Source organism: Somniosus microcephalus, chromosome 13, assembly GCF_052327205.1.
Source record: "Somniosus microcephalus isolate GS21.2 chromosome 13, FLI_Smic_1.0, whole genome shotgun sequence".
Classification (NCBI taxonomy): Eukaryota; Metazoa; Chordata; class Chondrichthyes; order Squaliformes; family Somniosidae; genus Somniosus; species Somniosus microcephalus.
The window spans coordinates 25,448,094-25,464,393 of record NC_140999.1 but is presented as its reverse complement, the minus strand read 5'-3'; the positions used below and the strand labels follow the sequence as shown (position 1 = coordinate 25,464,393).

The window sequence follows — 16,300 nt, the reverse complement described above, 5'->3', positions numbered from 1 at the left end:
GCTCCTTATTCTTCCTCACCACCTCGCACTTAACTATATTGAAATTTATTTGCCAATTGCACACCCATTCTGCAAGTTTATTAATGGCTTTTGTCACAGTCCTCCTCAGTATTAACTGCACCCTTCAATTTGGTATCACTTGCAAATTTTAAAATTGTACTTATGATTCCCGAGTCTAAATCATTTATGTAAATAGTGAACAACAGTGGTCCCAGTACCGATCCTTGTGGAATACCACTTCCCACCTTCTGCCTCTTTTTTTCTAAGCCAGCTTACTACCCATTCCGTTACTTGTCCCCTGACTCCATATGCTTTGACCTTTGCATGAGTTTATTATTGAAGGTCTTTTGAAAATCCAAATATATTACATGTACAGTACTGCATTATCCTGGCCTACGCTTTGTTACTTCTTCAAATAATTCTATAAGGTTGGCCAAGATGACTACTCTATATTTTTGGCTTCTAGATGTTTTTCTATTATATCTTTGAGTAAAGATTCCATTAATTTTCCTACCACCAACATTAAGCTAACTAGTCTATAGTTCCCTGGACTTGTTTTATCTCCCTTTTTAAATATAGGAATCACATTAGCTGTCCACCAGTCATCTGGCACTATTCCCTTTTCTAATTAATTTTTATATACATGTAATAGTACCTCAGCTAACTTCTTTTATCTCCCCCTTACTATCTCAAATGTCTCTATCTTTTATGTCTCAATATCTTTTTTGATCTCCTCTTCTAACGTCATGTGCTGATGCCATTTTTTTGTCACAAGTCCAGTTTGGAGTTGGCTGGCCTGTAATTTCGAGATGTGAAATCAATCAGAAGGACCAAGTTTTCCATAGCAAAATGTAGAAGGGTGAAACAGGATTCATTTTGAGCATACTTGATCTGTGCATCCTGAGCATGACCAAATCCATTTGTTTTTAGTTGCCTAGGCCAACTCAGTTTTACACTAGGCAGATAGTGGTCACTCTAGGTATAACAGGGTAAATTTTAAACCCACCCCCAGCCAAGTGGGAGTTGGTCGGGAATGGGGTGTCTTGAAAGGGGGGGGGGGGGCGGTGGTGGGCGCAGGGAGGTTAAATTGTTAAAAATGTGAACCCCAACCCTCCGCAAACGTGCCTACTTCTGGTTTTACTGCGACTGGTTGGGGAGCAGCCGAGGTACCCGCTCTGGAGAGGCAGGTGAGTAATTTAAATATGCTAATGAGGCTGCGTTCCTCAGATTTTGGCAGCCATTTAAACTTAATGTCTGCGGGCCGGGTTTCCCAAGGCTCAGGAAACCCGGCAGCTGAAGGGAGGTGGGAGCTGCCAGATCCAGCAGGCACGTGCTTTCCCAGCACATCTTGTGGCCCAGGAGGAGCAGGAGAGGATCCCCATGGCATCTCAAGCAAACCTGCTGCGATTGGCCAACCCACCTCGGGATCACTTCTTCCCGCGATCAGATCCCTCCCAATGCTGCCCTGCCATCCACCTTCCTGGCGTTTACTGGCCGCTGACACGCACCCAAGCTCCCTCCCCATAAATAAATCGGGGCCAACATGTCTATGGAGTTGTTATACAGACTGAAACCAATGGGCATTCCAGCATTGTCTGAAATTCAGAGCAACCTTACACATGCCAATACGGAAAAGTTGATATAAAAAAAGACAAATCAAATAACAGCTAACAATTTATTGTTCCTTTTTTAGTTTACAAAAGGCCATTTCACAGAAATGGGACGTAAATTAGTATAGATTTCATACAATAATTACAACACATTCTTTATAAACCTATACAAGTGCATATTCTTAAATCAAAAAATAGCATTATTATTCAATATTGTATTTAAATTTGGACACAGTTCACTGTGATATCATAAAAACATAAATATAATAGGGGCAGTTTCACTTTGGGAAAACAGCCAGTTTTCCAAAGTGCAAATTACCCCCAACATCTCGAGTCAGCTCATGGTAGTATTTATTTCTTCTCACTAAAAGTAATGCTGAAGCACTTCCAAAAGCTATCTGTCTACATAATATTTTTTTTCTTGCTTCTCGTTAATCCGTGGAAGGACGTAGAAAGATTAAATGTTATGTGGGAGTAAGTTACATGGCTATAAAACACCAGAGGTTTAGATGACATCACCTCTGATTGGAATGAAAACAATCTACAGCATCCTTTGTTACATCTACAGCACCGCATTACTCCCCTAAACAACATCTCAGGTTTAGTTTCATTTTGCTAAAATGAAAACTTTGAATGCAGAAAATCTGTAATGAAAACGGAAAGTGTACAAGTCAGCCTGCATCTTGAGAAAGTTAGGTTAAAGTCATCATCAGACGCCGAGTCCCTACTAAAATGTGAACCGATCCTTTTCTCTCAGATAAAGATTAACCTGCTGTATATTTCCACTAATTCCTGTTTTTATACCTTTGCTTTGCACTACTTTGCAGCTTTCTGCTTGGGTTCTACTACAGATTTAGATCTTAGATTGTCAAAATGTTTTGATCACCATGATTGTGGGCACTCGTGCGTCCTTGGTGTGACATGGACTACTTCGACTCGGGGCGGAGTGTTCAACTTCTACGGGCGTGTAAAGCAGATGGTTGCGGCTCAGCTTTACTCTCCAGCTGAAGCTGTAGGTTCGTCCCTATGGCTATCATTATATTGTCAATTCACAAGAAGAGAGGACCTATCCTGAACCCATTTTACAGTGTTATTAACTGAGTAACGGCCCGGAATTTGCTGTCAGCGGCGAAGTAAAGGCATTCGCCGCTGGCCCGAAGTAAGCTTCACACAAAGATCTCATCATCTCGGTGTTGAGAGGTTCGGGTTTTCAGACGTGTAATTCAAATCAACGGAATTTAATGGGAATCCCAGAGTGCGAGCTGCTGCAATGTCAACAGCTGTCTAAGCAGCCAATCAAAACACAGAATTTTCACAGACAATGAAGCAAGTAAGCTCCTAAAATTCTATCTTAAAAAAAATGTTAGAGAACAAAACAAAGATTAGGGCTGTCACATGGGGAAAAGGCAAACCTGAAATAAAGATGAACACACTTTGAAAAACATTAAGGCCTAGAAATTCGGTGGGCTGCGCCACCAGTTAGTGCCTAAAGAGGGCACTCAGTGGCTTTAGCGATATTTAGCAGGGCGCTAATGGCGGCGTTAGCCTGTAGCGCTGCGCCACCACCGCTGACCGCCCCAATCGCAATATTTGGTCGCGCCCGCCTCCAACGCCGGCCGCAAATCGCGCCCGGTTCACGGGGCCTACCTGTGACGGTAGTGGCGCAAATTAAGGTGGAGGTGCGGGGCGGCCATTTTTTTCGGTGTCCGCCTGCCAGCACCTCCGTCCCCGGCCTCCTGATCCGCCCCCCCCCCCCGGCAGTGCCGGCTGTGTCCCGAGGGCCCGGTACTTCTCCTCGGTGCCGGGCTCTTTTGCCGGCACTCGATCGGTCATCGTGCTGGTGCAAGCCCCTCCCCCTTAAGGGGAGGAAGGCCTGCAGTACCGCAGCGCGCCGTGCCGCAGCGTGGCGCTGCGGCACGTTGCGCTGCGATATTCAGTTTGAGCACCCTAAGATGGACGCGGGGCGCCTCGAGCAGCGCCCCGCGTCCCTCTTGGGGCGCTCAAACTGAATTTCCGGTGGGCGCAACGTTTCCGTTCGCAGCGGTAATTCCGGCGCCCAGGCGAGCTTGGCGCCCCGAATTTCTAGGCCTAAGAGTCTTAAAAATGTTAATTCTTATTAAAATGGATACATTTGACACTGCACAAAATGAAAATTAGATTTCCAGGCCCATAACTTTTGTTTAACAGTCAATACGCTGTTAAAACCCCAGTTACACCTAATCCCTTTGGGTCTAACTTTTAGTGGGGAATTTAACTGCATAATTACTGCAGAAGAGCCGAAGTTATGGTCAGTTTCCATGATTTGAGAGATTTCACGGATTGCCGGCTCTATGGTGGGGTGGGGGAAAGGGGCACAACACAGCCTGTGGAGGGGCAGTGAATGACAGACCGCAACTTCAGGATTGCCACATACGCCTGCGCATGCGCCAAAAATCCCAAAGTTGCGATCAGTTGCAAAGGCGGAATGACGGCAAACGCTGCCAGTTCGCCGTCATCCGTACCGCAAATTCTGGCCCATTTACTTCAGATTCATAGCTAGTGAATCTCCAGTGGCTTTGCCCAAGGAAAGTCAGAATAAAGCAAACCTCCCTCAAGAGTGCATTAATAATGCCACAGATACTTGGAACTTTTAAACACTCCCGAAGCTGCATCTAGTGGTAGCAGTACAGAGCCACTGGCGTGACTGCTCCAAGATGGTGATGCCTAAATAAGGAGTATGCATTGAAAAATAGCAAATTTACTGTAGTATAGATATATGGTGCAACATAATGCACCTTAAAGATAAATTAAAAAATGCTGAACGGTGCTCTTAACTCATAAAAATGTTACATTATTTGCGATCAGATTCCTGATTAAATACATTACTGCATATAAACTCACTCATGCAGGGAGTGTTGGAAAAAAGTAACAGTTTTTTGTATACATCTTTGCTGCACAGTCGTTTGCTTCCAGTTATCACAGCTATTCACCTTTTTTCTACTTCATTCTATTTTCGTCAGGAAAAACACTGCAAAGAAACTGTCAAAACACGTCATCACTTCATATTGGAATAAAACTGATCCAGCTCTCATTACTGCCAACTGACTCCACCTACCCTTCGGCAGTCATTTATTTTAAGTTTCACGACCAACTTACAGAATGCCTAGTGCTTAAATATAAAAAGTAAACGGAGAATTTTAGCGCAGTAGGCTTGAGTTTAAATAAAAGCTCGGAATGCTATCCCCGTACTGCACCATGACCAATCGTGCGAGGCGTAGGTCTGTCCTCAACTGCACTAATTCGCATTGCGTATAATTATTATACAACATTACATCTAAATGTTTTTCACAGCATGAAATTTTTCAAGGTTGTTGTGATTGGGAACTTCCCCACCTCGAAAAGGTTCACGGTTATATTCAGTAGTTCACAGATGATCATCTTACAGTTAGTTAGCAGCTGGCCATCAGAGCAGCAAAAACATGCTGACATCAGCCACAAATCCGGTCAGGCAAGCTGGCATATCTGAAACACATCACACCTTTCCTATTGTGCTTGAACCAGTGAGTGGCATTTGCCTCAAAATAAATCGACAATTTCTGACAAGTGCCCCCTTTTTACAAGGAGGACACCACTAAAAACACTTGGCTTATTACAGAAGACAAATGTGTGCAGGTTTAGAATATTATTCTTTTTTCACAGTCAACGCAAACCAGCATGTCCAGCGGTGCCCACCGGTCACGAAACGCTTGATGTGAACTGCTCCGGGGTCAGCCGGGCATGTACAGGTGGACGGCACCGTTCACAGTTATTGTTCCATCTTCACGTTTTTTTGTATCTACATGAAACACAAAGAAAGATACATGATAGTGGCCACTAAATATGGCATCCAAAACTGGACCTCTTTAACCCTTTGATAAGCGCAATAAGCTGTACATAGAAACATAACATGCGCAGTGCACCCTCCTGTATACTTCAGAGACATGGACCGTGTACAGCAGGCACCTCAAAGCACTGGCGAGGTACCACCAACGCTGCCTCCGCAAGATCTTGCAAATCCATTGGCAGGATAGGCGCACCGTCAGTGTTGTCGCTCAGGCCAACATCCCCAGCATCGAAGCTCTGACCACGCTCGATCAGCTCCGATGGACGGGCCACATCGTCCGCATGCCCGATGCAAGACTCCCAAAACAAGCGTTGTACTCAAAGCTCCGACACGACAAGAGAGCCCCCGGTGGGCAGAGGAAATGCTTCAAGGACACCCTCAAAGCCTCCTTGAAAAAGTGCAACATCCCCTCCGACACCTGGGAATCCCTGGCCCAAGAGCAGGCATTAGACGTAACATTTTTTAATATAATATATTGATAAATTGATTGATGTGCCCAGAGAACTCAACTCCTCTTGCTAAACTTCAAGGACATTTGTGCCTTTGTTTTCCCACCCCCTAGATCATGAGGTGTTGATCACAGTTCAGGTTCTGAGACCAATAATAAGACAAGGAATGGGATGGGATTGGGGGGGGTGGGGGGCAGGCGGTGGAGGAGAAAAAGCAAATATGGGTCTACATTGCCGCCATATAGCATGGAGTACTTTTGGAGCAGGAGTGGAGGAATGAGGTAGGGGAAATATCCACAGGGCCCCTCAGTTAGTGAGGATTGTCTGTGTATGCAAGGGCAGGTTTTTAAAAAAAACTAAAGGTATTAGAGAGGTGGCAAGGTATTCATTACCCGAATAGTTAACACCTGCGGCAACAAAGTGTTTTATTCACATTATAGTGTGGGAAAGCGAGCAGCTCATTTTTACAGTGTAGGTTTTGTCCTGAAGATTAGTAGCCAACTACACAGGGAACATTACACTGGAAGAGCCTCAGTCTGATGGGTTAATAGTTGAAAGGATAGAAACCAATTTGCACTCCATGTAGATACAGAATTCACACAAAAAAACATCACAATGGATGGGAGAGAGAGAGAGAGAGAGAGAGAGAGAGTGTGCGCGCACACACACATATGTTGGTGTGTGCAGTGTGTGTGTGCGTCCCTTAACCTTTATGTAGCAGTCAATACACTGTTAAAACCCCAGTTACACCTAATCCCTTTGGATCTAACTTTTAGTGGGGAATTTAACAGCGTACTTCTGCGGAAGAGCCGAAGTTTTCGTCAGTTTCAATGATTTGAGAGATTTCACTGTCTGCTGGTTGTGTGTGGAGGGGGGCGGCACAGAGCAGCCTGTTCCGGAGTGATCATTGACAGACCGCAACTTTGGGATTTTTGGATGCACTTGCGCCAAATCCCGAGGTTGCGGTCAGTTTCAAAAGGTGGTATGACGGCGTACACTGTCATACTGCCTATGAAACTGACCAAATTCAGGGCCTATATCGTAAAATCAAATATGGAATTACACAAACAGATTTCTGGGAGAGGTGTTGGTTAGGATCAATATAACTGGATATAAAAGATTTCAATCTGCTCTGGATAGGGTGTTTAAAATTAACATAGCGAAGTGAAAGGGGGAGGAGAAAGGATGATTTCTATTACTAGGCTTCTAGTTATGTGATGTTATATATTCTCAGAACACTATTGGGACAGAATTGGCTGTAGCAGGGCATCTAATGGCATCTACCATTAGTTAGACTTGGCCCTGCAACCTTCAAGTCAAAACATGTTTGTCCACAAAAGTTGCTGAAAGTGCGAGCTGATAACAGCGCAGTGAGGGAAACAGAGCATTTGGGACCCGAGGGAACAGGGCAAGCAACAGGGTATCTCCTTAACCGATGAGAGTTAACAATTGGGATATAAACACAGGAAGGACCGAGAAGGAGGGTGAATTAAAGGGGGTGAATTCAATGTCGAATCAGAAAGAGAAAAAGATTGGATTGAGAGGAAAAAAAAGATGTAAATTTAAAAAGATTGGATTAAGAAGGAAAAAAATGTAAATTTAAAATGACATTTTTTAAATCGCCCTGAAATTCAAAAACTGAAAGAATGGGATGCTACACTTGTAATAGTTCATTTTCAGTGCCAGAGAGGTTGTTTGGCAGTAATTAGCAATTGTTAAAAGGGTACTTAGGCTACCAATTACTAGCCCTAAATATCTGTGGCGGGTTTAGTTCGTAACTACCACACGAATACAGCAACTTCATGACATTCAATGAATGGCAATGGTGAACTAGACAGCAAAATGGCGTTTTCACAAAGCCAACGGCAGAGAGGTGCAACTCGGACAGCAACGTTTATATTCACATTTAACCAAACATCTGCTCCTCGCCTGAAGATGCTGTACCACTTGCACATTAAAAAATGGCGAGTGCCATTAGCCTCACCGTTCCCTTGACTGCAAATTCCGGCCCGGCCCATTACCTTTACACCTGCATCACGCCACCATTCCCAAAAGAAAATTTAAAATCTACTCCACACACCTCAAGGGTGTCAGCCTCAGCTCAGTGGTAGCACTCCCACCTCGGAGTCAAATGGTTGTGGTTTCAAGCCCTACTCCAGAGACTTAAGAAAAAAACAAACTTGTATTTATATAGCGCCTTTCATGACCTCCGGACATCTCAAAGCACTTTACAGCCAATGAAGTACTTTTGAAGTGTAGTCACTGTTGTAATGTGAGAAACGCAGCAGCCAATTTGTGCACAGCAAGCTCCCACAAACAGCAATGTGATAATGACCAGATAATCTGCTTTTGTTATGTTGGTTGAGGAATAAATATTGGCCAGGACAGCGGGGATAACTTTCCTGTTCTTCTTCGAAATAGTGCCATGGGATCTTTTGTGTCCACCCGAGAGAGCAGACGGGACCTCGGTTTAATGTCTCATCCAAAAGACGGCACCTCCGACAGTGCAGCATTCCCTCAGCACTGCACTGGAGTGTCAGCCTAGATTTTTGTGCTCAAGTCCCTGGAGTGGGACTTGAACCCACAACCTTCTGACTCAGCGGCGAGAGTGTTACCCACTGAGCCACAGCTGACACACACAAGCACATAACCTAGGCCGACACTTCCGTGCAGCACCGAGGGAGTGCAGCACTGTTGGAGGTGGCGTCTTTTGAATGAGGCATTAAACCGAGGCCCTGGCTGCCCTTTCAGGTGGATGTGAAAGATTCCATGGTACTATTTGAAGAGCGGAGAGGAGGGAGGTGTGTCCTGGCCAACGTTTACTCCCCAACCAACACCACTAAAACAGGTCATCTATTCATTAATCGAATTGTTGTTTTCCAGGATCAGTGCACAAATTGACTGCCATTTTTCCCTACATAACGACAGTGGCTACACAGCCCCCAAAAAAGTACTTCATTGGCTGTGATGCACTTTGACATAAGAAATAGGAGCAGGAGTCAGCCATTTGGCCCCTTGAGCCTGCTCCGCCATTCAATGAGATAATGGCTGATCTTCTACCTCATCTCCACTTTCCTGAACTATCCCCATATCCCTTGATTCCATTTATAGTCAAAAATCTATCGATCTCTCTTGAATATACTCAACAACTGAGCCTCCACAGCCCTCTGGGGTAAAGAATTCCAAAGATTCACTACCCTCAGTGAAGAAATTTCTCCTCATCTCAGTCCTAAATGGCCGACCCCTTATTCTGAGACTTTGACCCCTGGTTCTAGACTCCCCAGCCAGGGGAAACATCCTCCCTGCATCTACCCTGTCAAGCCCTGTAAGAATTTTGTATGTTTCAATGAGATCACCTGTCATTCTTCTAAACTCTAGAGAATGTCCTGAGGTAATGAAAGGTGCTATAAAGATGCAACTTCTTTCTTATTTAAAGTTATTTCATTCAACTTATTTGATAATTCAACTTTTTTTTTTATATAAAAGAACTAAATTCCTACTTTCCTATGTTATCTACACAGCCTATTTCAGATAACTGGATAATTCCAAAAGAATTAGAGCAAGATACATCTTTGGATTAAGAGTAGATTTATGAATTATACTTCGAGTGGACTAACCTGATAACTCATGAGTGACAAAGTTACAAGTGAGGTTAATCAATACAATGACTGGGATAAAATCATACCCCACACATATTCTGTCTGATTCAGTTAGTGTGGTTTGGATGCAATGCAATTAACAATTAAAAAGGAACTCTCGTGTGTTGTGGGCTTAAACCACTTATATTTTGAATACAATATTAATATTCCAAGGAAAAAAGTTCCTGTAATTGTCAGATGGTTGTGGGTTCAAGCCCCACTCCGAAGACTTAAGCACAAAACCTTGGCTTACACTTAAGTGCAGTACTGAGGGAGTGCAGCACTGTTGGAGGTGCCATCTTTTGGATAAGGCGATAAACACTCAAGAAGCTCGACACCATCCAGGACAAAGCAGCCCGCTTGATTGGCACCCCATCCACCACCTAAAACATTCACTCCCTCCACCACCGGCGCACCGTGGCTGCAGTGTGTACCATCTACACGATGCACTGCAGCAACTTGCCAAGGCTTCTTCGGCAGCACCTCCCAAACCCGCAACCTCTTCCACCTAGAAGGACAAGGGCAGCAGGCGCATGGGAACACCACCACCTCCAAGTTCCCCTCCAGGTCACACACCATCTTGACTTAGAAGTATATCACCGATCCTTCATCATCGCTGGGTCAAAATCCTGGAACTCCCTACCTAACAGCACTGTGGGAGTACCTTCACCACACAGACTGCAGCGGTTCAAGAAAGCAGCTCAACACCACCTTCTCAAGGGCAACTAGGAATGGGTAATAAATGCTGGCCTTGCCAGCGACGCCCACATCCCGTAAACAATTTTTTTTTTTTTTAAATCAGAGGCCCTGTCTGCCCTTTCAGGTGGATGCAAAAGATTCCATGGTACTAAACTAAATTTTTACATAGTTACACCATATATGGTGTGAATTCTATCAGAAAGTTTTGAAGTAGCGATACATTCTTTGGTTATGCCAGCTTGGACTTTGCTCTTTTGGAATGAGGCCATCAGAACCATTCAACTGAATTGCTGTTTTCTGAAGGTGCCAATTACAGGAAAATGAAACTGATGTTTGATCTGGCAATGGGAGCTTATTTAACCTGTCTGTGTAAAGAGGAATAATGACATCAAAGCCTCAAACCTAATTACCTTAGCTTTTGCAATGAGAGATTTCCATTGCTTTATTATCTGTACCGCGGGCACTGTTAATGTTTAATGTATAGACCTCAAGACACACTCAAGTATTTTATTAGCCTTTTATCCTGTATGCTGATTTCTTTCAGCTAGAAGAGAAAGGATAGAGAGAGAGAGAGGAGAGATAGAGAGAGAGATAGATAGAGAGATATCTCAGCTAAAGTGACATTGACCTCATAAGATAATCATGGATGATTCACCCATCCAGAAAGACGGTGAAGTAACCTCCTTGCAGAATGCAATTAGTTTTGAAATGGTTCATCGTTTTTACCTCTATCTGAAAGTCCATTCCAGACATTGATCACTCTTTTTCTGAAGAAGTTCATGACATCAGTCCTGAATTTACCTTTTACTAGTTTGTCTCCTTGTCCTACTCCTACAATTTAATAATCCACATTTACCTTTCCCATATCCTTAGCTATCTTATATAACTCTATAAGATCACCTCTCAGATGCTTCCTTTTCTGGCTGAAAAGCCCAAGTTTCTCTAGACTTGCTTCATAACTCAGACTTTTAACACTATGCATCAGCCTCACTACTCTTATCTGGACTGCCTCCAGTGCTTGGTGACCAGAAATGGACACAGTACTTTGATGCAGTCTGTTCAGAGTACTGTACAGTTTGATCACAACTTCTTCGGACTTATTGTTTTGCTTATTGTAGCTCAACATTCTATTGGCTTGGTTGCTGCTCCGCATTGGTTGGACACGTCGAGTGTCAAGTCTACTAAAATTCTTAAATCTCTGTGAACTTCATCCTAAAGTTATTTCAACACCATTCATGTAGTATGTGTGCTGCCTATTTTTCCTTCCTGCATGTAGTACTTCACATTTGTCCGTATTAAATTTCAGCTCCCATTGTTCTGCCCAAATTTCAGCTCCCACTGTTCTGCCCTCTTACATATTTTGTCCAACTCATTCTGTAAATTCCCAGCTACTTCCTCTAGTTTGGCATCATCTGCAAATTGAACCAGTTTGCATCACGTTTCTGTGTAAATTAGAAACAGTAGTGGTCCCAACACGGAGCTCTGGAGCACTCACTCAGTACTCCCGCCATTCCCCCCCCCCCCCACCCGGACATAACTTTATATAGTCAACTTTTTAATCCATTCCCAAGTTTAACTCTGAATCCCCACAGCTTCGAGGTTAACAAATAGCCTTTTGCGTGGCCTTTCTCCTCATGTAATTAACAAAATGGCATCAAGAATTCTGAAATTATGCAATTGTAATGGACTAGAATGGAGAGTGATTATCACATGAAAATTGGGAAAATGTGGGAAGGGTATTTGTGCACCAACCTTCCCTGCTTGGGCACTCCACAAATCAATATCTGGCTTGGTCTTTGATATCAATTAATCGGATTCCTTATGGAGCTTCTGCCTGACATGCTGTATCAGTGTGATGAGAGTCCAAGGGAGTGCCCAAAGAATAATTCTCCACAGGGCTAAAGTTAAAGGAGGATATTTCCTAACAGATAGACATTTTTTAATGCAAATAAATTAAAGTACTTAATGGCCCATAATTTGTGGTCAGCGGCGAAGCAAAGGCGTTCCCCCAAAGATCCCACGATCTCTGTGGCGAAAAGTTCGGCTGCTCCGACATGCAGTTGAAATCAGCGTAGTTTAGTGGGAATCCCATAACGCGAGCTGCTGTGACGCCAACAAGCTGTCTAGTCAGCCAATCACATTGCAGAATTCTCACCGACAGGGAACCAGGAAATAGAAAGTAGTAATAATGATGGTTATGGTAGCATAGTGGTCATGTTACTGAACTAGTAATCCAGAGGGCTGGACTAATGATCCGGAGACATGGGTTCAAATCCCACCATGGCAGCTGGGGAATTTAAATTCACTTAAAATAAAGCTGGAATAAGCAGCTAGTATTGGACAGTCCGCCAATATAAAATTATTTTTTCAGGGCCAGAATGGCTGTTTATCAGTAGTTATTACTCAGATCGCCGTTAAAAAGCCAGTTACACCTCATTTGAATGGGTCTAACTCTTTATGGGGTTTCTAACGGTGATATTTGTTCAGAAAAGGGGACTTTTCGTCAGATTTCAGTGATTTCACGGATTGCCGGCTGTTGGGGTGGGGGGGGGGTCCACAGCGCAGCCTGTGGAGGAGCAGTGAACGGCAGACCGCAACTTGAGGATTTCCCCGCGAGGGTCCACGTGCACTGAATCCTGAAGTTGCGGTCAGTTTCAAAGGTCTTCAGGACCGCAATTTCCAGGGGCCTACATCTTTCTTCTTTTAGCACTATGGGGGGGGGGGGGGGGGGGGCGGTAAGTACTCTCGACACTCTGCAGTACGACACGAGGATGGTAAACAGTCGGATACGAAGGGATTACTTTTGCTTCTTCTGAATGCGCAGGCTCTTTTGCTGTACTACATTGGGCAGCATTTCCTTCAAGGAGCAATCGTGGAGACTGTTTCAGCCGCACAAACGCTTCATGCAGCTGGCAAGATGGCACAGAGACTTTTTAAAAGACCATCAATTTTATTTGGCCAGTTAGTGCACTTACTAGTTGTGCGTATGGCGATCTGGCCAGGCTCCCATGGACATCAGCTGCTCCTCGAGAGCCACGATTCTGAGACCAAGGTAACCGGAAGAAATCAGCAACAGTAGCACTCTGCAATTGTAAAGTAAAACAGATTAAAGGATCGACATTGAAACTGGACAGAATCCTGATATTTTTGCTGAACAAGTTATCACAAATCATTAATCCTCTTTTGCAAGTGTCATCCCACATCAGAAACATTGACCACATTGCTTTTTGCACAGTACATTCTGTAGTAATAGTAACAGTTACCATGTAATGATTTCCTGTACATAGCTTGATCTCACAGTTTAGATAGTGGTCATGAAACACTTGGTGTGTCTATGCTCTATCACATCACCTGTACCTATAAATTACTTACACACATTCAGTCTTAATTTATTACCCCCTGAAACAATGTTATGGCAATTTAGAAATAGGAGGATAGCTTCTGTCTATAGGGCAGTCAACTGGCCACCCGTCCAATATTGCCAACGGAGGGCCTGGTCCATTTTAAGAGCTGAGCTTCATTTCCATACTCCCGATGCGCTGTAGACCTCAGTAGTCTACCTGCTGAAGGACAGCACAATATTGGGCAGCCCAGTCTGCAAAAGGTAGGTTTGGTGCAGGGGCGAGGGGAAGAGGAGGAGGGGAGGAGAATCCAGGGTAATTTTTGTACAGATCGGAGGAACACTCCTGCTCCTCCTGACCACACAGAAATTTTTTTTTAAACTTGCCTTTGGGTCCTCCATTGACGGAACTGCCAGTTCCATCTTAAAATGAAAATTGGGGTCCTATGTCATAGGACCCCAATTTGCAAACTAAAAAGGGCCTACAGACTGAAACAGGCGGGCGCTTCGGCCGCCCAGTGGTAGGCCCCTTTAGAAGATGGCAGCGGCTGGAACATCGGTCATTTTGGGGCAGCTCCTCTGTTTATGCTGGGAAGCCGGAGCTAAAATCTAAACCATAGATTCTACTGGTTTTTATCTCTGATAATTACCCTTAAAAAAAGCTGTAGGTTCCTTTAAACTTTACAAAGCTTATCAAGTGGCTCTAGTTACTAAAATGCACAATACGTACAGCAGGACATAGATGATGATGAGTGTGTTAAAGGTGGTTGATTCATGAAATGCAGCAAATGATTTCACCTTCTTAGTCATTTTCCTGAACCAGGAGTCATCTACAAGCGGGAAAAAAAAGATACAAAATGAAGGTTACTGCAAGCAAGGGCACCTAAATTAACATCAATTTACCTCATGTATTTTTTTTTAGAAAAATCTCCATTACAACAGTTTTGGTTGGAAACGGTTTTAGTTTGAAAATAGGGGTTCTTCCTAAAAATAAAACGACTGCTTACGGGAAACCAATTTAATTCTCTTGATGCTCAAAGGCACGGTACGTTTTAAAATGATTCAAAATACAAAACATCCTCATGGCAATTCTTTCACATATAGCGAGAGCTTGTTTATAATGTATTGAGCGCCGTATTTCTCCTCTTCTGCAGTGCGAGAGATGCAGCCCTGGAACAGTACCCAATGGCTTCATACACTGAAGAGTCACCATTTTGATTTGGAGCCCGATCAGAGTTTCGATTTTACTAACATAGCTTGCTTAGCCCGCATGCAAACATGAGCTGTCGAAGGCTCCCAAACAAAGGCATGCAAATGAGAATCTACTATGTTTAGCTGTATGTTTCAGAATGATGATAGACAACATAGTGTTAAGTGTTGTATCTGGGGGGCTCTTTCATGAGGGTCATTCTTCAAACCCAGCGAGTTATTGGAGTTTTTCCACACACATTTTTTCGTTGCTCAAAATGCAAGTTTTTTAACCCCTCGTTATGCTCTCTCTTGCACTCGATTAGGATTTCCTCACAGAGAAACACAACCTGCTCCCAATCCTTTGCAACTTCAAGCAGAAAAAAAAGTGAAAGTGCACTCAGCTGAATTTGCTCTCCTGGTTTTTTCTTTATCAATATGCAAAAATGCCCCTTTTGTTTGGTAACTTCGTTTGCCGTGTGAGGAAGTTTCAACGTGAGGTTGCATGCTACTAATCTGTGATTTGGCACAGCGGGACATCAATGTGTGGTGCCACCTAGTTTATATATAACAGAGCCAATGTACAGCAGAGAAGTACGGGCAGTTCGAGGATTAAACTTGTATTTTTTTTTTGTTTCTTTAAAACAGCTTCTATGGCGAGGTTCACAAATAGAAATTGTAGTGTCCGCGCCTTAATAATACACGGACTGCAGGAGAACAATAAAACAGGTATTTACTGAACAGAGGGTAACTTAAGACTGAAGTACAGAAGCCTGCTATGGCTTTATAGATAGTGGTGGTCACTGCCGGTACTGCAGTATAGAATCAGTTCTTCTCTTAAAGGTACATACACAATAGAAATGATACCACCTTTGGGTTAAAAATGTTAGACAGGATTAACTAAAAGAATTTCCCACCAACGTGAACTTAGCAGCAGCAGAGAGCGCAGCGTCACTGAAGAAAAAAAAGCTAGACTCTCAAACAGAGTGTGGTAAACCACTGTATTGTATATTGCCACCTCTGGGTGGCGCTGTGTATGGAGGCATGCCTCAGCTGACTCCACCCACCACTGTGTGGGTTTCGTTCAGACTTGTTCAGTCACTCACGAAGAAGCATGGTCTCTTCTTAGCTAATAAAAGCCTTATTCATCTCTTCTTTCGACTCGTCATCTCTTCTTCGACTCATCACCTTTTATGAAGTAATTGATAAGCGTATCAATTTTATTAGCTAAAAGTTAAATGGCGACACCTGAGGAGCAACAACAGCAACGGATACAGCAGACATTGCCGAGAGCCCTCAGACCACCACGCCTGGACCTCGACCCTCAAGAGGTGGGTGCATCAGCCAAGTTTGAACACTGGCTGAGCTGCTTTGAATCCTTCCTCGCAATCTCACAGGTTACAGAGGAGGATCACAAACTGAAAATTTTGACCGCCCAGGTGAGCCATCAAGTATATATGCTAATCCGGGACTCTAATACGTACGTGGCGGCCCTCGAGCTACTAAAAGGGCAA

The 16,300-nt window shown here is 43.8% G+C and overlaps 1 protein-coding gene across 2 annotated transcripts in view; it reads right to left on the bottom strand.

Annotated features, from left to right (window-relative positions):
* Positions 1–13,230: 13,230 nt before the first annotated feature.
* The window catches only part of LOC147108144 (uncharacterized), an 81,605-nt gene continuing 78,535 nt past the window's right edge, over positions 13,231–16,300 (bottom strand). For both annotated transcript variants that reach the window (XM_086004651.1, XM_086004652.1), the window contains exons 11-12: positions 14,329–14,428; positions 13,231–13,341 (exon numbers count right to left, since the gene is read on the bottom strand). In XM_086004651.1, the coding sequence (XP_085860777.1) occupies positions 13,233–13,341; positions 14,329–14,428 (209 nt within the window). In that variant the 3' untranslated portion in view covers positions 13,231–13,232. The remainder of the gene's footprint in view (positions 13,342–14,328; positions 14,429–16,300) is intronic.